This window comes from Rhipicephalus sanguineus, chromosome 4, assembly GCF_013339695.2.
Source record: "Rhipicephalus sanguineus isolate Rsan-2018 chromosome 4, BIME_Rsan_1.4, whole genome shotgun sequence".
NCBI lineage: Eukaryota > Metazoa > Arthropoda > Arachnida > Ixodida > Ixodidae > Rhipicephalus > Rhipicephalus sanguineus.
In genome coordinates this window covers 194,676,873-194,701,522 of record NC_051179.1, presented here as the reverse complement: position 1 = coordinate 194,701,522, position 24,650 = coordinate 194,676,873, and the positions used below count along the sequence as shown (strand labels likewise).

General features: G+C 49.7%; 1 protein-coding gene across 2 annotated transcripts in view; it reads left to right on the top strand.

The window, feature by feature from the left end:
• The window catches only part of LOC119391003 (ARF GTPase-activating protein GIT2), a 369,377-nt gene that overhangs the window by 51,232 nt on the left and 293,495 nt on the right, over window positions 1-24,650 (top strand). For both annotated transcript variants that reach the window (XM_049415016.1, XM_037658710.2), the window contains exons 4-6: window positions 1,954-2,084; window positions 7,617-7,711; window positions 17,823-17,868. In XM_049415016.1, coding sequence (XP_049270973.1) covers window positions 1,954-2,084; window positions 7,617-7,711; window positions 17,823-17,868 — 272 coding nt within the window. The remainder of the gene's footprint in view (window positions 1-1,953; window positions 2,085-7,616; window positions 7,712-17,822; window positions 17,869-24,650) is intronic.

The following is a 24,650-nucleotide window of genomic DNA, read 5'->3' as shown; positions in this document are numbered from 1 at the left end:
CCGAACACTTTTCCGCGTCGCGGCGGGTGATACGAACTCTGGTATCGAATCCGTTGAGCGACGGCCGAGAGCAGAATGCTGGAAGCTTCCGAAGTACGCGCGCGGACAGCGCGTTACAGGACTAGGTTGGTCACAACTGTCAGAACTAGACGTTGGTCCCAACTGTGGTTATTGTTTGCCACAACCGCTGTGGAAGAAACCGCGGTCGTTCTTGACGCTCTTGACATGAGCATGTATGGCGACGACGAAACTGACGGAACTCGGAAAGTGCACGCGCGTCCTACGCCCACCCAGTCAAAGCGACGCTGCTATCCGCAAGCGCTGCGGACAAAACCGTGGCAGATGCGATTATAGATAGCGACAAACGACGTAGTTTTGAAGGCACGTGCGCAGCAAGCGCCGGTGGATTGAAAACGGAACTACCGTTTGCCGCAACCGGCGCGCACGAAACCACGGTCGCTATCAACGGGATAATTGATAGCGATTACGAACTCCAAAGGTGCGCGGTTAACGCAGCGGTAGATTAAAGGCAATATAGTCGTAAAAAAAGGCACGAAGCTTTTCGGCGTTCGTGTCGATCTTCGCTTGTCACTATGGTGGAGGGGACTTTGGCACATAGTTTTCAGTTGGCTTCAAGCGAAGCTTTGACGTGCGCTTTCTCGGCTTGGTCCGTCCACGTGGGACACACCTGAACGGCATACGCGCAGTAAGGCATACACGAATTTTTTTGACAGAAATAAATGTTTTGTGCGTATATCGTGGTTTGAAAACAGATTTTGCCAGTTTTTTTATTTGACGAAATTTCGGGCGATGCGAATATTGTCGCTCCCCCTTCAGATTCGTATCACCGAGGTTCTACTGTAGCTGGGGAACACCCTACGTGCGTTGTTTGTTTGGCCACTCTATGCCATTATAAGACCGCAACGCCAACGTTCGCGCTTACGGGGCTGCTCGGTGTTATGTTCGGGGCTGTTCGGTGATTCAGTAGTGTTATGCAACACCCATTATTGGACAGAACTTTTTATTTCAACAGAGTTCCTTATTTGACTGTTTTTTGCTTAAAACGGTCAATTTTTCCACTAGGCATTGAGCATTTAGCTGCTCCAAAAGTTGTTTTCCCTGCTCGAAAACGTGTTTTTAGCTGCTCCAAAAGCCCCTTTTCCTGCTCCAAAACGCACTTTTTGCTGCTCCAAAAACCTGCTCCAAAATAGTTTCAGTCAATCACATCACTGCGTGTTGTGAAAAGTACTGATGCAACAAAGCTACCACTTGGCTGTACGAAAGTTGGTTGACCTTGTCTGGCACGCATTGTTTACTAGGCACATTCATGGTGTGGGTGCAACCAAAGGGCCCGTCTGACTTTTTTGAAGGCGGTGAAAATAAGAACAAACTGGGCTCGTGTCATCAAACCTTGGTGGGCCGTGTGAGAGGGTGGCCTGTGGTTTTCCCACCCTCGTTGCCACTGAAAGTAACATACACACCAACGGGCACTATGCCATGACAATGTTTATTGCTCTGCTGCTGGACAGAGGGCAAGGGTGGGCAGGAGCAAACAGTGGCTGGCATGTCATCATTCAGGTACAGCTGGGTTGGTCAGTTATTAGGTGTGCAAAACTAAAGCCATAACATAAATTCACAAATCCACTGCTGTAACAGAAGGTACTGAGCACATGCCACAGCACAATATCTTGGGAAGATAAAAATCGACCATCAGCTGTGAGTGAGGGTACCTGAGAATAAAGTTGTGGTAGGAGGGCGGCACTAATAAAGTCGTGCCAGTTGGCACTTTTAGCATGTACTAGTAAACTGTGATAGTTTCAAGACCAGCTCGCCCAGTACATGTTACTTCAGTGTCAGAATGCATGTGCAGCCTTCTGGTAGAATTCACTTGACAGTAGTGTGGGGTGCTGTGCGACTGTTGTGCTGCAAGTGTGTGTGTGTGTGTGTGTGTAGGACAAAGGCAGCACGGCCCTACATGTGGCAGCACGCAGCGGCCAGGCATGCCAGGTGGAGCTCCTGCTGGTGTACGGGGCTGACCCAACTGCGAAGGACTCGCAAGGCATGACTCCTGCTGACTGTGCCAGGTATCACAATTTAATGCTCTTTGCCAAGGTATCCATCGCTCATATAGCAGAATATTAACACACGTGCTCATCTCTGCAGAGTAAAACAACCAATGGTACTGAGCATTCCCACTGCCAAAAGATCCATCAACAAAAGCACAACAGCTTTAATGGAAAAGGCGCTGCCTTTCTTGAAGTTTCTGGCTTGGTGCACCCGCTTGGTCAAGGAACATTAAGAGTGACTCTCTTGAAAGTTGTGTTGGCACTGGCTAGTTTCGTAATGAAATATTGTTACGATAAGAGACGCAGACGAGAGGCTATATACAAGTGTATATTTAGGGAAGTACTCAGGCACTTCACCATAAAACAGCGGCACAAAAATCCCCGAATGGTCATAATCTTCATAAATGTACTAGCCTCTTCTCCACTCCATCAATGATAGCTTTCTGTAGCATTAGCCCCGGCGGTAAAAGCACTGTCCCAGACCTTTTAAACTCATGGGTCGGAGTGACTCGAATAGGCCTTGAGTCTCCTGATGCACACAGTGTCACTTGACGCCATGGCAGAGGGTGAAGGACTGGCCGGAGTAATCTCGTAAGTTACGGGTGTCACTTGGCGGATGACACAGTAGGGCCTTTTGTATTTAGCAAGGAGCTTCTCCGACAGTCCCCGCATGTCAAAAAAGGTGACCTCAGAAGTACGAACGCCCAAAGCAAGAATTGCGCATCATGGTGGCGGACATCGTAGTAACGTCGCTGTGTGTCTTGTGAAGCTGTCAGTCGAGTGCAAGCAGGCTTTTGCGCATGATCAGTTAGAGCTATGGCATCGTGTGCGTACTCGGTAGTTGGGGTGACAGCCAGAAAAAGAACAGTATCAAGGGGCAGGATGGGTTCGTGGCCATAGAGTAGATAAAAGGGGGAAATTGGGCAGTGGCATATTGAGAAGAATTGTATGCAAGTGCAATGTCCCAGTCTTGGCGATCATTTGATACGTAAATGGACAGCACATCTGTTAGTTTTCTGTTGAACCGTTACGGGAGACCATTCGTTTGAGGATCGTATGCAGTGGTCAGTTTATGTAGAGTGGAGAAGAAATGCAGGATGGTGTCAATAACTCCGGAAAGGACGTTGCGGTCACCGTCACTGAGCAACTGTCGTGGAGCACTGCGAAGCAGGATAATGTCCCACAAGAGAAAGTCTGCACCGTCAGTGGCACAACGGGGTGGGAGAGCCCGTGTCATGGCATATCGAGTGACCTAGTCAGTGTTAATGGCTACCCATTTGTTCTCTAAGGATGACATGTGAAAGGCACCGAGAAGATCAAGTCCAAAAACGGAAGAATGGCACTACGGGAACGACACTTGGTTGGAGATGTCCAGCAGGAATTGCAGGCATAAACGTAGTGGCGGACTGATTGAATGAGACCGAGCTAATAGAAGCAGTGGTAGACGCTGTGGGGGTGCTATCACCTCCTGTAAAGCCGTTTGTGCCTCACGGCGCACGTGCGTCTCGTGGACAGGCCGCAGTTAGGTTAAACGGCCGCTGTGCGAGCAGTGGCGATGTGCTTGCGCGGGTTAGGGTTAGCGCGGTGGCACCGGCAGTGCCGCCTGCGGGAAAAGCTAGGCCGGCAGACAGAAAACAGCAGCGAGCCTCCATGGGTTTGGCGGTGTGCGTGGATGGACATTTCTTGCGGTGGGTCCGTGGCGCGTCTCCTGCGGTCCCCTCGTGGTGAGTTGAACGTCGGCGACGTCGCATTCACGGTGCATTGTATGTCTTATGTTGTCTTGGGTGTGTGTTATGTTTTCCGGGTATTGTATTATCATTGTATAAGGTTACTTAGCGTGTTAATAGTTGTGTATCAGATTCGGCCCAGGCGAGCTCGTCGTATGTAAAAGAAATGTTTAATAAATGAACACGTGTTGGTTGCCCGGACGGCGTCTACTGTGTCCGTGTGTTCCGGGAGCGGCTCAAATTCAGACCCTACAGTGCACAATATGCTGAGGCGTCCTGCAGTGAACAGTTCAACGTAATTGTCTGGGTACAACTAGTAGAAGATCGAGCCCGTCTGGATGGAAGTAATGATGGTATGGGACACCATTCTGAAGGACGAACTGGTGCACAGAATGGTCGTTATGCTGTGCCTGCAGACATTTGATAAGTGTTTGCATTTGTTGCGATGTTAGCAAAAACAGGCAAAGAAAAGATGCAATTGGGCAAATCGTGGTCGGTGTCATTGGGCTCATCTAATCATATGATGGTTTTGGGACTTTGTTAAACCCCAGCAATAATCATACCGGGTAGCGACTAGCAATCGGTGTCAATGTGCAGGCAGCCAGACTTACAGATGACCTTGAAGGCGTAACACCCAGCGACCAAGTCGTCTTATAAGGGGTTCGCTTGAGGACAAGCTGCAGAGCGCATGATGGTCTTTTACGACTGAAAAAGAGTCAACCATATAACTATGGGCAGAATTTTGCAACTGCCCGAACTAGTGCCAGACACTCGCACTCAGTGATAGAATAGTTGCGCTCTGAAGTTGCGAGGATCATTTCCTCGGCACTAGTTTGCCCAGTACAGTAGAATCTCGTTAATGCGGCCCCCGTTAATTTGGAAATTCGGATAATTTGTCATTCCCAAACCCTCCCTTCAAAAATGTTCATAGCCCTATGGCAACAAACATTCGCTAATTCGACGCAAAATTGCACGCACACTGGTTAATTTGGACTGGAGGCAAGCTAAAGACGGCGAAACTGAAACTGAAACTGTGTCTCAGAGGCCATAATATTTATCACATTGCATTTTCTTTGCCATACATGTGCAAACTTATGGTCTCCGAGATGGGCTCCGGCAACAACGGTGCGCTGTCGATGTCGATTGCGGAGGCAAAGGAAAACCGCATTTTTTTTTTCGAACACTTATGAAAGGGGACGCAAGGGGGCCTTTTGGGGTACGCATCTTCCTGCCATTGGCGGAGAACGGATAACAAAGAAACAAGGCCTAAAACGGATAGCGTGCGGACCTGCAGGTCTCGGTTGTGCTTTTTTTTCCCCTCCTCAGTGTGCTGTGACGTATCGGCGTATCGCAAGTGTCGGTGCGTGAGGGGGTGGTCGGGCCAGAGTGGTGGTGTGATATATCATTCGGCCGCGATGTTGGAACTGGCGAAACGCGCGAAGTACGCAGCAAAGGACTTGACAACCAAAGTGAAGATACTAAAGGCACTCAAAGACGGCGCTTCCAGAGAAGAGGTGATGAGTCAGTTCGATGTAGAAAGAAGCACGCTATCAATGTACGTGAAAAACAAGGCTCAAATAATGGAAGCGTTTGAGGGCAAGAAATTTCACGCCAGACGAAAGCGATTATGCACCGCAGCCCACCCACAACTGGAGCAAGCGCTGTTGCAGTGGATCGTTACTGCACGCGAGTCGAAGCTGCCGTTGAGTGGACCACTTATATGCGCGCAAGCAGAGAGGTACGCTCTACGAATGAACATAGATTCTTTCAAGGCATCGGAGGGTTGGCTTGCGTGTTTGAAAGAATGGCGTGGCCTCGTGTTCAAGACCGTGTGCGGGGAGAGGGGTGAGGTGGACGAAGAAGTTGTGAAAGACTGGCAAAACGTGCATCTTAAGGACCACGTGGCAGCCTACGACTCGAACGACGTTTTCGATGCCGACGAAACGGCACTCTTTTAAAGTGCTGCCAGATAAAACTGTCACTTTTAAAGGGGACCCGTGCACCGGTGGCAAACGAAGCAAGGAGCAGGTGACGGTGCTGTTAGCAGCAAACATGACTGGCACAGCGCACCTTCCGCTTCTGGTTACCGGGAAGGCGCTGAAGCCGAGGTGCTTCTACAACATAAAACACCTCCCTGTCGAGTACCGTGCGAATCGGAACGCGTGGATGACCTCTGAGATCTTTCGTGCTTGGCTGCAGGATCTAGATCAACACTTCAGTGCCAAGAAACGCAAGGTGCTCTTTGTAGTGGACAATTGCAGCGCACACTGCAACATTACGAATCTGGAGGCAATATGGCTTGTGTTTCTTCCACCCAACATCACTGCAGTCCTTCAACCTATGGACCAAGGCATCATACAGTACGTAAAGAAAATGTACCGCACTCAAGTGTTGCAACGTATGCTTCTCTGCATGGATCGGAAGCAGCCCTATAACATAACGCTTTTGAGTGAGATACATACTTTGGCGACCCAGAAGCCAGTGTTTTTAAGTTTATAGCAATTTTTCAACATAACCACCTTATCCTGAAAATCCAAGAGCTTCATGATATTGGGATGTGGGTGGCCTCTTAACATTACTGCCAAGCCTCTGACACCTTTCTGCGCGGGCATGCAACCTTAAGAGTGTCGTCGAACCACTTGGAAACGATGGCGGATAGTTGCTCATGATTCTCGCCAGGCCCTTCACTAAGTCAGGTGTGACTACGAGCTAGTTGGTATTCCATTCCTTCACTAAGGCCATGAAGGATAATATCGTTTCTACGTGATCTGTTTTCTAAGCTGTCATTTTTGTTAGAGAGAGTTGATATGGCGCTCTTTATTTGTTGAATTTGAGTATGCATGTGATCATTCGAAGTCTGCGTGCAAATATCCCTACACTGTGCTCCGATGCGGAAGCCTGTCTTGCATTTCAACTTCATTCTAGCTCTGAACTAGATTAAAATGATGTTGGCTGAGAGTCCTTGTGCTGCTCCAAAGAATGGCATGTTCTCATATGGTGAATGCCACTGGTCAGTCTGGAGGAAGTTGCATTGGCATTTTCTACTGGCCGATTCAGAGCAGCCTTTTCCGCTTATCAGAGCTGGATTTTGCTGGAAGCACGACAGCACATTGCCTTCATTCCCAGTGCAGTTGGGCACCTCGGTTGTTTTCAGCACTTCTTAAGGCATTGTCCAAAAACCCTGTGCATTTGTTTACCTCTCTAAAATAGTGTTCATCAAAAGGTGGTGAACATCAACCTGCAAAACCTGAATCGTGCTTCTGGTCAAAATGGGGGCAGAAGAATTCGGGGTGCGAGGCCAAACACAAGGTTGCCAACGTGGGCAGCAAGATGCTTGCGGCAACTTCCACTCTACTCCCTGCCAGAGCGAGTTTATTTTTCTCTGGTCAATTCAGATTGAGTCGCTTTGCACCGGATTTTGTTGCTCTGTCATGGATTTGCCACAGGGCTGAAGGTCTACCAGTAGATCGGCTGGCAGCAACAAGAGTGGTGCATTGTGATCAGAGCTTCGTAGAACAGACATTTGGGCAAGTTGGTTAGGATTCATCTTGAAAACAGTACAGCAGCACGAGGACGAAGAAAGATTCAGAGCACGTCCCATTGTAGCTTCCTTTGTCCTTCTGTTGCTGCGCTGTTTTCAAGATGAGTCATCAGAGCTGCTGTGTTGTATCAAGTGCACCTTGCCACTCACTGCACCTGTTTTTCTTTCTTCGTGGCTGTTCTGCAGCTCCTATTTCTGATCATGTAATATATGGGCTAAGCGTCTTGTGTGTAGCTGTGCAAAAAGTGGCTGCCTTGGCTGAATGCGAACTGTGCCTTTCAGGGATGCTGGTTACCTGGACCTTGAGGCACGTCTCATTGAAAGCCAGTATGAGGTCACCGACAGGCTGGCCCATCACCTGAGTGGGCGCAACCCAGGTGAGTTCTCTCCCTTGAAGATTGATAAAGTTACTTCAAAGACGTGGCGCAAAGTTGGAACCAAGAATAGACGGAAAGAACGCTGGCGTTCTTTCTGGCGTTCTTTCTGCCGCTTCTTATTCCTTCTCGGTTCTAACTTTGCACCAAGTCTTTCAAGTAATGATGCACCAACTGGCCCAACATAGTGTACTGTTTAGATCTATAAAGCTGTTGCTGCAGCTATCAGTTTGGAGGCTTGTTTTGTTTCTTGAAATCGGTATTGTAATTGGTCACTATAATCATACCGGCTGTAAAGGCGTTTATTGACGGCCCTAAGCAACGATGCACTACAGCGACAGTCAACACAGAGCGCAGACTCGCAGAACGAGGGGCATGCTTCTAGGAGAAGAGCCGAAGCGGACGACCCACTTGAAGGCGCTCGAGTTCCACCGCCACCCGGAAGAAGACAAGGCCTCGATTACAGGGTTCCAACGCTTTGCTACAATTACCCCGTCTACGAAAAGGGAGCCCCCTGGCGACCTAACAGCTTGCCACTATGAGCGGGTCATGGTAAGGCTTGAGGCGTTCCACGTTGACAATGTCGCGCCCTCGACGGTGCATGTCGGAAGGTGTTTCGATGGGTTCGATCAGGTAGTTGACCAGGGATGTGCGTTCGACGACACGGTAGGGGCCTTCATATTTGGGCAGTAGCTTGGAAGAGAGCCCAGTTGCAGTGGTAGGGACTGAGAGCCATGCGAGCGCTCCAGGGAGGAACATGGGTGCAGAAGTGTTGGTGTCACCGCGAATGCTCTTCTGCCGCTCTTGGTCTTGCGTAGTAAAGGTGTTGGCAAGCTTGTGACTCTCCTCAGCAAGTCTGGCTGTGGCAGAAAGAGGCGCACACTCAGATCGATCAGGCTTGTATGGGAGGATTGTGTCGATTGTGTGCGATGGGTGCCTGGCGTATAATAAGAAAAAGGGTGAGAAACCAGTGGTGCTTTGAGGGGCGGTATTGTAGGCGTAGGTGACGAAAGGCAGAATGGCATCCCAATTTGTGTGATCGGCGGTGACGTACATGGAGAGCATGTCGCTGAGCGTGCGGTTAAAGCGTTCGGTGAGGCCATTCGTCTGCGGGGTGGTAAGCAGTAGTTTTGCGGTGAACAACGTTGCACTCTTTGAGAATTGCTTCGACGACTTCCGACAAGAAGACATGGCCTCGATCGCTGAGCAGCTCCTGGAGTGGACCATGGCGCAGCATGAATCGGTGGAGCAGGAAGGAGGCTACATCGCGCGCTGTAGCCGCTGGGACGGCGGCAGTTTCGGCATAGCGCATAAGGTGGTCTACAGCGACGATGGCCCAGCGGTCACCAGTCGACGTAAGAGGAAGTGGCCTATACAAATCGATGCCAACGCACTCAAATGGCCAGTCAAGGCAACATAAAGGTTGCGGACCTGCTGGTGACAGGTGTGTTGAGGTTATGCAGCACTGACAATCGATGCAGGAGCAAACAAACTACTGTACTTAGCGATACATCCCTCGTCAAAAGTACCGTTGGTGAATGTGATGGTAAGTTTTCGACACCCCAGAGTTCCACATCGTTCCACATTGTGGATCAGTGTGGAACGATTTGAACATGTCAGAACGCAGACAGCGGGGTATTACTAGTAGCCACTGGCGGCCGTCGGCGTTGTAATTGCGTCGGTGAAGGAGGTCATCGCGAATTTCAAAATGGTGAGCTTGACGACGCAACGCGCAAGTAAATGGTGTTGCCGACGGATCAGTGAGCAAGTCAATCAGCAAAGCGATACATTGATCCTTGCGCTGTTCGGTAGCGATGGTGTGACTGTCGATGGAAGAAATGGCATTGTGAGACACTGAGCTGTGGGTCGTCAGTGAAGGGGGAGCGCAAGAGTGCGTCGGCGTCAGCATGCTGGCGTCCGTTGCGGTACAGCACGCGGATATCATAGTCCTGTAGGTGAAGTGCCCAGCGGGCGAGGCGGCCTGAGGGATCCTTAAATGATGACAACTAGCATAGTGCATGATGGTCGGTTATGACATCAAATGGGTGACCATACAAATAGGGTCGGAACTTTGTAAGGGCCCATATGATCGCCAGGCCGAGACATTCTCTTTGCACCAATGTAACACTGTACGGGGATGGGTTGATAACAAAAATTGACGTGCTGCCCTGAGTGACTTGCACAGTCGCGAAAGGCACCAGCAAGCCTTTCCTCATGCAAACACAGTCAGATGGCGAGAGGAGTGCAACAGCTTTGGAGAGACTGGCGCAGTAGACTGACACCGCCGTTGACGAGTTTGCAGGTCACTGACCAAGTCAAGGCGAAAAACACAGAGACGTTTCGGAACCCATACGGGTTCCTCGTTCACACTCTACATCCTCATCATGATACCTGAACAGACGAACTTTCGTCGAACTCTTGACTACTTTGGTGTCATCTTTGACGTGTACCTTGCTCGCAGACGATGGACTTTCTGCTGGTGTCAAATCTGAGAATGGCGAGAGCTCTATTTCAGCTGGTGCGCAATGAATTACGGCGTCTTGGTGGGAGAGAAAATCCCATCTTAGGATGACGTCGTGAGACCATGCAGGAATTATGATCAATTCGACGGTGTACAGAGCATCCTTAATCATGATGCGGGCTGTGCACACCGCTGTAGGGTGAATATTTGGGCGCTGGCTGTAGAGGGAGAGCCCGGGAAGTGGTGTCGTCACTTTTTGCAGTAATCGGCTAAGTGTGGCGTCAATAACGTATACGGCGGCTCCAGTGTCGATAAGGGCAGATGCATGAACACCGTCCACAAACACGTCTATCATGTTCGATGGGCTTTGCTGAGGCCTTTCGCAGTTCGATAGTGTCGCAGCCCTTGCCTCGTGGACTGCGACGACTAGTTTTCCTGGTCGCGTGGGACTGGACGTGGCCGCATCGCTGACAGTGAGCGACGTTGTGGTGGCGGCGAACAGTGGGTAGATGGAGCTGGGCGAGAAGACGGTGACATAGGCGGCGGTGAATCGTAATACGGGTGGCTTGACTGGTTGGGGATGGTTGAGGCTTCACGAGGCGGCTGCACGCAATTGCAATAGCGGGCGACGTGACCGGCACAACCGCACGCGAAGCAGATGGGGTGGTTGTCAGAAGTGCGCCATTGGTTCACCAGGGTAGGTCCCATCCATGATGCAGGACGCGGTGGACGAGGCGGCATGACTGCATGATGGGCTGCATTGGTGGCCTAGGGATGACGTCGGCGTACGCAGCCGGCACACTCGCTTCGAAGGCCTGAGGTCTGGTGACGGCTTCGGCTTAAGTAAGTCGTGCAGCAACAGAGATCGCTTGGGGTGACCTGGCTACAACTTGCACGTAACTGAGCGGTGCAAGCGCCGGAGGGGGCTTGTGGTATTCCAGCATGACCTCCGCGATTTCCTGCTGAATAGCTCGGCGTAAGGGTGGCAGCAGTGTGGTCGACGGCTGTTCAACATGCTGCGGGTGAGGGAAGGCCAGTAGAGAAAACTGGCGGGCAATTTCCTTTGTGACGAATGTCTTGATCTCAGCGAGCGAGGCGGACTGATCAGAAATGGCCGACAAGCCAGCGAGATCGGCGTCGCGTGATGGAGGTCGACGGGTCAGAAACCACTGCTGGCGCAGCTCCTTGTAGCCTTGGCAGAGCGTGATCACCTCGGCCACAGTACGATGGTTCTTGGCGAGCAGCGTGGTGAAGGCATCGTCGATGCCTTTCATAACATTGCGGATCTTGTCAGACTCGGGCATGGTTGCGTCGACTTTCTTGGACAGGTCCAGGACGTCTTCTATGTAGCTCGTAAAAGACTCACCGGTCTGCTGAGCTCGTTCACGTAAACGCTGTTCGGCTTGCAGTTTACGAATGGCAGCGCGGCCAAACACGTCGATGATGGCGGTCTTGAAATCAGACCATGTGGGGAAATCGGTTGCGTGGTTGTTGTACCACAGGCCCACCACACCCGCGACGTAGAAAACCAGGTTGCTGAGTTTGCCTGCCTCGTCCCATTTATTGGGTACGCTCACACGCTCGTACATCGCAAGCCAGTCTTCAACGTCGGTGCTATCCGCACCGGTGAAGATAGGAGGGTCGCGGATGCGGGGGACACCAGGGCATGCTGTCGGTGCTGGGGCAGGCGTTTGCTGGGCGGTGTCTTGAGGCATGGTAGATGGAACTGTACGGGATCGAAGCACCAGGGGCATCGAACGGGGACCGAAGCTGGTTTGACGGCACAGCACTCTCCACCAAATTGTAAAGGTGCTTATTGATGGCCCTAAGCAATGATGTACAGTAAAAGCTCGTTAATTCGGATCTCACGGGACCGGAAAAAATGTCCGAAAACCGAATGCCGAATTAGCGAATTAACAAGAAAAACAACATTAAAATCAAGTTGGAGAAGCATACCTTTATTTGCTGAAGTATTTTGTAATGGTCGTCTGCGTTTTCGCGCAGATTCCGGCTGACATTACAATTTTTCTTATCTCTTCCAAATGGCCAACAGCACGCAAACTGTCGGAAGTGCTTATGCAAACGTCCTCTAATATCAAAAGCGCCTCCGAGACTTCCCGTGAGGTGCGATTAGGTCGCGACATCATTAATCATTTCTTGATCGGGCAGGAGACCAGTTGTGACAACACAATCATCAATCGCGATGTAGCCCTGAAGGGTCATATCTGTGGGAAGGACAGCATCGAAGGTCGGGCAGACATCGTCGGTGGATTCTGCTGACACCTTGTCGATGGCATCGTCAGGTACTGCCGCATGCTCGGGCCTCACATGTAAACACGGTCACAACGGGGAAAAAAAGAGAACTTCGCAAGAACAGACGGTGCCGACACAACACAAGGGAAAATGGCGTCGGAGGCGCAGTGGAGCGAAGAAAGAAGGCGCCGACGTTCGGTGACGCTGCGATCGCCCCCCACTAGTTGATGACGATGGCGATGTCACTCAGGTTTCGGTTTCGCTCCAGTGGTGCCAGCGCTGCTTTACCACACTTTTGTGTAGTGGTAGCCGTCAGCATTTGTCCGAATTAAGCGGTGCGGAGCCCAATTCTGACGAATTAACAAAGGTTTGGTCCCCATAGATTAACATGCACTTTGGCCGGGACCAATAGAGCCGTCCGAATTATCCGAATTTCCGAATGAACGGTTGTCGAATTAACGAGCTTTTACTGTACGATGGTGACAGTCAAGACGGAGCGCAGACTCGTAGCACGAGGGGCGTGCTCTAGGAGAAGAGCCGAAGAGGACGGCCCGTTAGAAGGCGCTTGAGAGGACGACCCATTACAGGGTTCCAACGCTTTGCTACATGACCAACACTCCCGAATTTTCCGGCAGACTCCCAATTTCCGACTGACTTTCCCAGTTGTACGTGCACGCCCATATGTACGTGCACGGCCTGATAAACAGCCCTAACCTGTGGAGATAGGTTTGTGAGACACTTACCCTACGAGGCGACCGGCAAGGGACGTGACGTTCTCCACTGCCGCAGCGAACAAAGACGCTACGGCCGGGTTCGTCAACTCTCCAGCACGGCGCAGAAAAGGCACTCGAGGCAGGATGTCAACAAACAACACGGGTTTATTAACCCAAGATGCAGCACAGTACGACAGTCACGGGCTTGCAGGCCGTAAGGGGAACTCCGCAAGACCGATCGAGTACGCTTGCCAGCGGCGCTACGACTCTCACACAAAGGGCAGCAGTCGAGCACACGAACGAGAAGCCGCCTGCTAGAGCAGCGCGTCAGCCTCTTGTGCCAGCCTGAGAGCATCTGATGCGGGCAAGCCAGCGCCAGACAGAAGCGAGCTCCAGGGAGAAGGGGGTTGTCACTGGTGGCCACTGAGGACAGGCACAGCGCAGTGACGTAGGCTGGCGGGGTGGCGTGAGCATGTCGAGACATGTGCGGACGCACGCACGCGCGCCGGGAAGCCGACACATGGCTCGCACCAGACAAAGAGGCCTGGCGCTGCCGCCGTGGTCGCCATACTGCCGATTAACGGCGGTTCCCGGCGCTCGAGCCGCACGTGGCCAACACACGCACTCGATTCCCACAAACCTTAACCAAAATGAAAATAGGAGAGGACAGTGGTTTGAAAAGTTTTCTTGGTTTAAGGAGCACTCCATGGGACTACCCGGTGATGGTAGTGCTGCTCCGATTGCTTCAAAGTGCTCCAGAAGACAAATGCTGCTCCAAATTGTGATTTTTGTTAGTAACTTCTCCGAACCTGCTTTGCAACGGCACTGAGAAAAATGAAGATGAGGAACCTTAACTGCATGGCCATCTGGCAGGCCCTAAAAGAAACCAAAAACAATCTCTATACTATCGTTCTAGTATGCTAGTCTGCAGCTTTATTGGCTCTGATCCCCTTTATGGAACAAGAACTGGCGTATAAACGTGTGGCTCATTTAGCTGGGTTTTTTTTTCAACTTTGACATGCAGGCTATTTTAGTGAAATTTTAAAATGACCGAGATTGTTTTGATTTGATGCTGATTATCAACTGTTGCTTTGCCAACATTTATACATGACTGTGGTTACTTCTACAATGTGGTACTCAGCTTTGTCGGTTTGATCTCACCTCAAAACATCTGCAGTCGCTGACCGTTTATTTGGACTCGACAGGAACCGCCGAGAAGTCCGAATAATCGGGAGTCCGAAAAAAAGTATTCACCAAAAAAAAGCACCTGTATTGACCCAGCGGCCGGAAAAAACTTGTCAGTGCGCGTCTGTACACATGCACGCTTATGTACGACCTAGTCGGCCTGTATTTCAGCCAGTGTTTCGCCACTCCTGTGGGTCGGCAATAGCACTGCAACGGCCTACGCTAAATTCGCATTTGATGGCTGTGGTATGGGAGGCGCGTCGTCACGGCAGTCACTGTCCACATGTGCTGGTTCGAGTAGCTGACGGATGATGTCATCGCGCGACTCGGCGAAAACTCCCAAGCAACTTCGGATTGAGGGTGGCCGCCTTCCACCTGGCGAATAATTGCTGCATTTTTCGTCATCGTTAGGGCCTTGCAGTTGCCTCGTTTCTTTAGTTCCGACGGCGCACATGGAACGGGCAGCGTCGGAGCCATTTCAGCAGATCAGGCCTCGCACGCCAAGCAACAAATAAGGGAGCAAGACGCAAAGCTCGGTACGCAGATCAGGCCTAGCCACAGAAACATCTGACAACGCAAACCCTCAAACGCCAAAAGGGAACAACGTTGGGCTAGTTGATGTGTCAGCGCTTGTGTTGGCATACTCTCTTTGTACGAGTTAGGATCCACGTCGTACTCGTACGCGCTGTCATTCGCCTCAAACGCCGCACCGAGCTGATTCCAATCTCGGCTTGGCTTGGCCTGTTGTTTGGCCGCAATAGCCATTCAATGGATACTTGAGTGGCTAAAGCCAAAAGGGAACCGTTACGTGTAGCTAACAAACATAGCCTTCGAGATCGGCAATTTCTGCGTGGATTTTGACACTGGCACGATCTCCAGCTATATCCAGTGCCGCATTTCAGTGCTGGCAACCTAGAAAAAATATTGTAAACATTGCTGGCAGCTTGCCATGGCGTTCGACATCGCACTCGATCAGGCAGCCGGAGTCCGAAAAATCGAATGGTGCAGTGTGGGGCATCTGAATTTTCGGTCGTGAATTGACATTACTTCAGTGGGACGAGTGGTGGTGCCGCGAAGGTGTCCGAATAAACGAGCATGTCCGAATTTTCTGCGTCTGAATAAATGGTTGGTGATTGTATCTACCTCGTAACGCTTTGCTCAAAGCAACCGGTATAGGATGCTCCTCGCTGACAGCTTCGCATGAAATTGATTCCCACAATGTGTGAGATTATCTGCCGGGTTTTTATAAAGTGACCAAGCATCCACCTTGTCAGAGAACAACTAGCCGGTGCCAAAACAAACTATTTAAGAAATGTTCCTTATGCGCACAGATGAGTCTCATTCCTTGATATTTGGTTGCAGTATACATCGAAGGATTTGTATACAGTCGAGCCCGACTATATCGAACCCGTTTATATCAAATTATCCCGTATATCGAACAATTTCTAAACACGGTAAATTTACATTGAGAATATATAGCAAAAGTTACTGTTACATCGAACGAAAATAGCAACGACAACCGATATATCAAACTCCATGTGCCTCAAAAGTGCCCCAGCAAGTTGGCTTTCCCTCGCGGTGGTGGGGAAAACTGCCGGCGCCACCCTAGAAAAAGTGGTTTAGACCCGGTTGTGCACGGGCGAACACCCCCCTGCAAGAAATTATCCTGGCCCGCTCGCAGCGCTTACAGCCAATCAGAGGCCGTCGTGCTTTCTCCGAGGTACAGAGGCGGTAGAAGTGAGCGCCATTTTTTCTTTCTTTATGCTTGTGTGCCTGCTGCTGCCTGTTTTCCTCGAGTCCTCATTCAGCGTGGTCCGTGCTGGTGGTGTTGCCTGTTGGTGCTCTGTGAACCTTCGTGTCGGCAGGGAGCTTAAAGGAGCACTGACACAAAATTTCGAAGGCGAGATAATGAGTGAAATAGATGTATGTGGAGCCGTACACAACGTCTACGAAATATCAAGGGCCAATATAACCTAGAACATATTTAAAATCAATTTTAAAGTGCATGCCGCGCGACTGAGCGAGATGCGAGCGCTTCGCGACGCGGGGTGTGTGTAAACAAACCTACGTCACGAGTTTGTGTTGGCTGGTGGCTGGTTGTGCCGTGGTACCTGCCATTTCTTTCTCCGTGCCTGCGGCTTTGCGTGTGCTAGTTGTGTTCTCTTCCGCTGTTCGCTCGTCGTGCCCGTTGGCAGATGTTATGGCCCGCTCACGCTAGCGGCAAGCCTGCCGCAACGGCGCGGTGCCGCAGAACGTCGGCCGTCGCCGCACGCGCGAGAGCTGTCCAACTTGCACGGCAAGCTTCGCCGGCGAGGCATTCGCGCCTCCGAAAAACATGGCAGCACTGCCAAAAGCGGTTGTCGTCCACTTCGAATCTATCAAGTGGCCGCCGTGCGCTCTGTAACGTGTAAGTTCCGAACTGATGCTTCCATTTGCTTTAGATTCATGTCCTTAAGCTTCGACAGCAATGTATTCGTCCCGATTCGGCGCCGTTTTTGAGAGCCATAGTCAAATAATCCATGCTGTAAGCTTAGCGAGTCGAGATGGGCGCTTCCGAATGCTCGGAGGACATAGATTACGCGTTTGTTAGTTGTTTCTAATCCTCCATAGCTGGCGCCACTTGACCTGGTTCGGCGCCCACCGCATCCACGCTCGCGCGCCGCCTACGTCACAATTTTGCGTGTTCACGTGGCCAGCTGTGTTTTCCCGGCCCCCGGGGGACGCTGCCTAGCTCGATGCTCTTTGAAACCGAAACTGCGACTGGGCGCTCTAAAAACGTCTCTAAATAAATAACCGTCGCGCACTCGCGCAAACGAGGTTTGCAGCTGTGATAAGTGGATCATAAGCTATCTATTGCAACAAAAAAAACAAGGTGCAAAATGTTTGTGTCAGTGCTCCTTTAAGATCGACTTGCTCGGAGCTCTTTCTATGTTGAGTAGATCGTGGGCAGATGTCACGAAGGAGACGATCCAGAACTGCTTTAGGCGTGCCAGCTTCCGCATGCCTGGTGATGACACCCCAAATTCCGATGACAGCACTGAAAACACCGCAGGTGTTTCCGCCGAAGTTTGGAGCGAGCTGGCAGAGGAGAGAATTGACGATGGCCCATTGCCTACATCCTCCGAAGTGATTAGTGCACTTGCGTTGGTCCGGCGCTATTGCGTGAATGTGGAAGGTTGCAGCCTCAGCTGCTCCGACTCGTTGGACAACGTGGAGGCGTGTGTGCTGTCACAGGCAGCGAAGTCGTTGACACAGAAGAAAATCCAGGACTATTTTGTTCCAAAGTAGGGCACGCAAGTAAGCCACCATATTAATAAAGTACTTTTCTTATTGTTATGTGCTTTTGTGTCAAAATCCTATAGCGGGCCTATATCGAATTATGCCATATATCGAACTAATAAACGTTTTTTTGCGAGTTCGATATACCCGGGTTCGACTGTATTTGCATGCATTTAGGTATTTAGTAGATGGACTGAGCCACATGATGTTCTCCTGCCCACAGAGCACCACCTGGGCCAGCACTTCATCTTGCCTGAGATGGCTGACTGGTGAGTGAATAATTTTGTAGAATCCTGGCGGTGCTTACTCTGCAGCCAGGAGGTTTTATGAAAGAGCAGTTTGCTCATTTATTTCATCTCTAAAGAGACTCCTTTATTTACAGGGGTCTGTTCAGTTTTCTGGTTATTCGGTTTTTAGTCAACCATGAAAGCGTCTTGTACCAAAGAGTTTTTCATGAGAGACGTTGGTGGACACCCTCTTTAAACCAGCTACTATATTGCTACGAAAAGCTATCATTGGTGGAGAAGAGACAACTACATTGAAGAAGGTGGTGATTTGGACACTGTTTTGTGCCGCTGCTTTAGGGTGAAGTGCACCCGAGTACTCCACTGCAGAAATACTTATACACAGCCTCTTTTCTGCGTCTCTTCTCTGCGTGACATTTTGTTGGAAGTGCTGGGTGTATTGTGTGCATGTGCCACCAGTTGGAGCCACTAAATAAGCCTCAGGGTTAGTTGCTCTCTAGGCAGCCTGCTGTATGGCTCGTTCTTGCATGGCTAGAGTTTGTGGAAGCACAACTGACTACATGTTGTCAGAACTGGGATTACCGTGAACGACGCCGCTGCCATCACTGCCACTGCTGAGTCCTCTCTCAAAGCTGGGCTCTGCCCACTGCCTCTATTCGACTTTGACAGCCCGAGTACCTGGCCGACATGGCTTCTACAGTTTGAGGACTTTTCTTACGCAACAGGAGTTTCTGCAGGAGCTCAGGAAGTTCAGGTCTGGTCCATGCTTTCCTGCATGGGGCCGCTAGCAAAAGCAGTTTTCGTGTCAGAAGTGAACTCAAAGGATGTGGGAGCTGTCAAGAAGGTGTTCACAGACCATTTTGTCCACCAGCTCAACAAGTTGTGCGAGTTTCCACAGTTGGACGCACCCGGGTGATACTGCCGATGGATCATCTTTCACCATGCTCCGTACCATTTAAAAGCACTGTAACTCATCATCATCAGCCTGTCTACGCCCACTGCAGGGCAAAGGCCTCTCCCATGTTCCGCCAATCAACCCGGTCCTGTGCTTTCTGCTGCCACGTTATACCTACAAACTTCTTAATCTCATCTACCCACCTAATTTTCTGTCTCCCCCTCACGCGTTTGCCATCTCTTGGAATCCAGTCAGTTACCCTTAATGACCACCGGTTATCCTGCCGACGTGCTACGTGACCGGCCCATATCCATTTCTTCTTCTTGATTTCAACTATGATGTCCTTAACCCCCGTTTGTTCCCTGACCCACTCTGCTCTCTTCCTGTCTCTTAAGGCTACACCTATCATTTTCCTTTCCATCGCTCGCTGCGTCGTCCTCAGTTTAAGTTGAACCCTCTTTGTAAGTCTCCAGGTTTCTGCTCCGTAGGTAAGTACCGGTAAGATGCAGCTGTTATATACCTTCCTCTTGAGGGATAGTGGTAGATTACCATTCATGATTTGATAATGCTTGCCGAATGAGCCCCAACCCATCCTTATTCTTCTAGTTATTTCACTGTAACTATGCTTTGTCAATTATTGAGGATCAGGACGTCTTGAGGGGCTAGTTGGTTCATACTATGCAGGAAACCTTGCACTAAACTAGAAAGGACAACACAAAGAAGGAACGCTTCAACAGATCGAGCGCACACTACCAACTGTTTTTATTGAACGTAGAGCATCGGTTAAATAGGGAAACCCGAACTGCGCAGACACCCCGTGTCTGCGCATAGCTGCGCAGACACATCGAGGAACATCACGTGCTAACGCACCTTATTCATGAAAAAAGACACTTCTGCACCGTAGAGCGATACCGAGGCCTCACTTACACAGCTATCTTTTTTCCCGTTAATGAAGAACGCTTCCAAAACCTCCCGAGCACACGTGTTTTTGCTATGTCCCAGTATCTTAGTCTGTTGGAATCGTGCTTCGCATCCACAGGCAGCGCAGTGAGCTGGTAAATTCGCCATTTCTTTATTTTTGATCAACAGCTGGTGTTCACGTGCGCGGTCATTTACGCAGCGGCTTGTTCGGCCCACATAAGACCTGCCACAGGAAAGCGGAATCTTGTACACCACTCCTACATGGAATTGCACAACCGGGTTGGCATGCTTTTTGCTACGCAGGCTACCGCGCTCTTTGCCGCTCGAAATGCACGCGCACAGCTTCGAAAGCTTCTTAGGCGCAAAGAACACCATGCCGACTCCGTAGCAATTGGCAACCTTTTTCAGGTTGTGTGTCACCCGGTGTATACAGGGTAACACAGTCGGCTTCTCACGCCCATTGGACGAGTCCCCCAGCTGCGGTTTTCGCGAACGCCCTTTTAGCTTTTTTAGGAGGGTTTCAGCCACCGCCGTCAGCACAGACTGCGGGAACCCAGCTGCCTTCAGTTGTCCAATCTGAGCACGGAAGCTGGGCAGCCTCTCATGCGGGCACGACCTCACCAGTGCAGACTCCAAACACAGTGACGCGGTCGCCCTCTTTACTACCTTGAAGTGTGATGAAGTGTATGGTAAAGGCTTCTTCCTAGCCCGTGGACAGTACGAATAACATGTATGGTTTTGCTTGAAAATGAGCTTAAGGTCTAAAAACTGAAGCGTTCCCTCCTGTGGTAGCTCGTACGTAAAACATAGACCCCTCCCATACTTGTTAAACTTCATTAACACGTTGTCCACACAATCGCTTGTGATTGCTTGTTTGTCCAAAACTACCAGGAAATCGTCTACGTACCTGAATATCTTTAACACACCGTCACTTGTAAACGCTTCAAGCAGATCGCGGTCAATGTAGGCTACAAAAATGTTGCACAAAACTGGGGCAACACACGATCCAATACAAATGCCTTCTCTTTGCAGGTACAAACCCTTGTCAAAACCTATGATGGTGTGTTTCAATAGAACTCTAAAAGCGACATAAATTTATCAACACTCAGACCGGTTGAATTTTGAAAACCAATAGCTGAATTCTCTATAATGCAGTCCATAACACACTTAAAAAGTTCAACATGGGAGACAGAATAAAACAAATCTGGTACATCCACTGAGAATGTCAACCCAGGTGAAACTTTGCCTTCAAAAAACCGCAAAACTTCGATAGAATTCGTCACGAACGGATCATTCACACTCAACAGATTCAGGCATTTTTGCAAAAACATGCTAGCCTGGTGTTGCTATGAGCCTTTTTCACTCACAATGGTGCGAAAGGGAATTTCTACTTTATGCGTTTTAGCACTAAAAAACACTTGCAAGGTGCTGGATTTACTTCTTTGAATTGCATTCGCAAGTTTTGTTAGATTGAAGTCCTTACACAATGCCATGCTTTAGTTTTTACACGTGCCTCACTAGGCTTTACCTTGACAAAGTTCTTTTTGATGGCCTGGCGAGCGTTCTTCTGGTAGATTGCTGACGTCATAACCACGAAGCCACCTTCTTTGTCAGCCGTCGTCAAGCTGAGACCTTTATCCTTGAAGTATCTAACAATGGCACCCAGGTTGTCCTTCTTTTCGCCGGTCGACTTGTGCTCTTTTGAAGGCTTTCCACCACGTCCAACAAGCACCTTTCTTGATTTTCTTGATCTGCTTTTCCCGCCATTTTTGGTTATAAGCCAGAAGCTCGAAGGCAGGTACCACAGGTTCTTGCGAGAACTTTGGACCTTTCTGCAAAACTTCTGAAATACTGTCGGGAAGCTGTACATCTCCAATCACGGGCAGGTCAGAGTCATTCAATTCTTTGGTCAACCGGTCTGAGTGTTGATAAATTTATGTCGCTTTTAGAGTTCTATCTGAAACACACCATCATAGGTTTTGACAAGGGTTTGTACCTGCAAAGAGAAGGCATTTGTATTGAATCGTGTGTTGCCCCAGTTTTGTGCAACATTTTTGTAGCCTACATTGACCGCGATCTGCTTGAAGCGTTTACAAGTGACGGTGTGTTAAAGATATTCAGGTACGTAGACGATTTCCTGGTAGTTTTGGACAAACAAGCAATCACAAGCGATTGTGTGGACAACGTGTTAATGAAGTTTAACAAGTATGGGAGGGGTCTATGTTTTACGTACGAGCTACCGCAGGAGGGAACGCTTCAGTTTTTAGACCTTAAGCTCATTTTCAAGCAAAACCATACATGTTATTCGTACTGTCCACGGGCTAGGAAGAAGCCTTTACCATACACTTCATCACACTTCAAGGTAGTAAAGAGGGCGATCGCGTCACTGTGTTTGGAGTCTGCACTGGTGAGGTCGTGCCCGCATGAGAGGCTGGCCAGCTTCCGTGCTCAGATTGGACGACTGAAGGCAGCTGGGTTCCCGCAGTCTGTGCTGACGGCGGTGGCTGAAACCCTCCTAAAAAAGCTAAAAGGGCGTTCGCGAAAACCGCAGCTGGGGGACTCGTCCAATGGGCGTGAGAAGCCGATTGTGTTACCCTGTATACACCGGGTGACACACAACCTGAAAAAGGTTGCCAATTGCTACGGAGTCGGCATGGTGTTCTTTGCGCCTAAGAAGCTTTCGAAGCTGTGCGCGTGCATTTCGAGCGGCAAAGAGCGCGGTAGCCTGCGTAGCAAAAAGCATGCCAACCCGGTTGTGCAATTCCATGTAGGAGTGGTGTACAAGATTCCGCTTTCCTGTGGCAGGTCTTATGTGGGCCAAACAAGCCGCTGCGTAAATGACCGCGCACGTGAACACCAGCTGTTGATCAAAAATAAAGAAATGGCGAATTTACCAGCTCACTGCGCTGCCTGTGGATGCGAAGCACGATTCCAACAGACTAAGATACTGGGACATAGCAAAAACACGTGTGCTCGGGAGGTTTTGGAAGCGTTCTTCATTAACGGGAAAAAAGATAGCTGTGTAAGTGAGGCCTCGGTATCGCTCTACGGTGCAGAAGTGTCTTTTTTCATGAATAAGGTGCGTTAGCACGTGATGTTCCTCGATGTGTCTGCGCAGCTATGCGCAGACACGGGGTGTCTGCGCAGTTCGGGTTTCCCTATTTAACCGATGCTCTACGTTCAATAAAAACAGTTGGTAGTGTGCGCTCGATCTGTTGAAGTGTTCCTTCTTTGTGTTGTCCTTTCTAGTTTAGCGCAACGTTTCCTGCATATTGAGGATAAGCTTGTTTGAAATCGTTTTATTGTTGAGTTGCTTGGCTGCAGGGTTTTGGACCAATCAGTTTTGTCAGCACCCGAATTTAATGTTGCAAGGGGCTTCAACTCAAGCACGCCAGCAAGAAGACTGTGATAACGAATGAAATATTCATGACTCAGAATGACCACCTTCACTTGCCGTCGATGCTGCGTGGATGCACAAGGAAAACCTACTGTCGCTTGATAAGCCTGGCCACCTTTGCCCGTTCTGTGGGCAGTGCGTCGCATCCGCACCTCACCGTGCGTCCTGCAGCTTCTGTGGCAAGAGTGGCCACTTTTAAGTCATCTGCATGAAGAAAAAAGCAGGTCAGAAGTTTAAGTGGAAACCTAGAGCCAGTTGGGTGGAGCTTCATGCCATTTCGGAGAGCCTGAACGAGAAGTTTATTGAAGTGCTCATTCATGGACATGCCCTGTCATTCAAAGTTGACTTTGGCGCCCAAGTCTCGGTTGTTCCAAGTGTGTTTCCTAGCATTCCTGTCAAGCTAGAGGACCCAGAGGTCGAACTGAAAGGGCCGGGTAATAACGTGCCAGTTTTGGGAACTTGCACAGCTACACTAGAGTGTTTATTTGGGCCAGTTAGTACATGTTCAACGAAACGAGAAACAGTGCGAAACACTGGACAGTGGTCCGTCTCTTTCACTGTCCTGCGTTTCGAGCTGTTTCTCGTTTCGTTGCAGAGCTACTTTGTCTTGGCGTGGCAAGTCTGTCAAGCACTAGCTTTGTCTTGGCAGCAGGCACAGTTCCTTTAATAGGCTTCTCGGCGATTCAAGCCCTGGAAATCTGCAAGTTTCTAGACAGTGTTTTGGAGGTTCGGAACCTCTTGTCAGCTTTGCCACGAGCCGGGCCTTTTTCAAGGACTTGGAATGCTTCCTGATCCTGTCCGGCTGAAATTGGATGTGAAACTGTTCTCATTGAGTGTCCCCAGACATCTGCTGCTACCACTTCGGGACACTGTTAAGGTGGAGTTAGACAAGCTAGAAAAGGGTGGTATTTGTCCCACCGACATGCCCATGGACTGGTGCACCAGACTGGTTGTGATCCCTAAGGCTACCGGCAGCTACAGACCCATCTCAACACAGCCATTCTGTGAAAACGTCTTATGTTGCCCATGGTTGAACAATGCCTTCACCTGCTGGGTGACGCCACTGTGTTCTCCAAGTTAAATGCCACGTCCATCTTCCACTATAGTCACAGAAAAGATTGAGTAAAAATGGATCGAGAATGCTATGTCATGCTGATAGTGCACATGCCGTTCGTGACCAGAAAGTGCCGGGCACGCAGTGATAATGCTAGGAAAGGGAGGCAACATAAATGACGATTATTGTTGTGGGACAAAAAGATGCCCTTTTTACTCGATCTTTTCTGTGAGTGTAGTTCAAGTTTAGGCTTGTGCGAATAGTAAATTTTAGGTCCGAAGTGAATTCGAAGCGAATAGTGATTTGGTCGAATAATTTCGAAGCGAATTCAAATAGTAGATATCACATGCTATAAAGAAAAATGAGCATATTTGTCATGACCTAACTAACCAGTGCAATATTTTTAAAGTTAAAACAAGGCATATCCATATGTCATTCTTTCCGGTTCAAAGCGAAGTGGAAGCAGCTTTGAGTAGTAACAGGATTTGACTTTCGGTAGAATGCAAGTGATAACCTGTAAAATATGTTAAGTTTTAAAA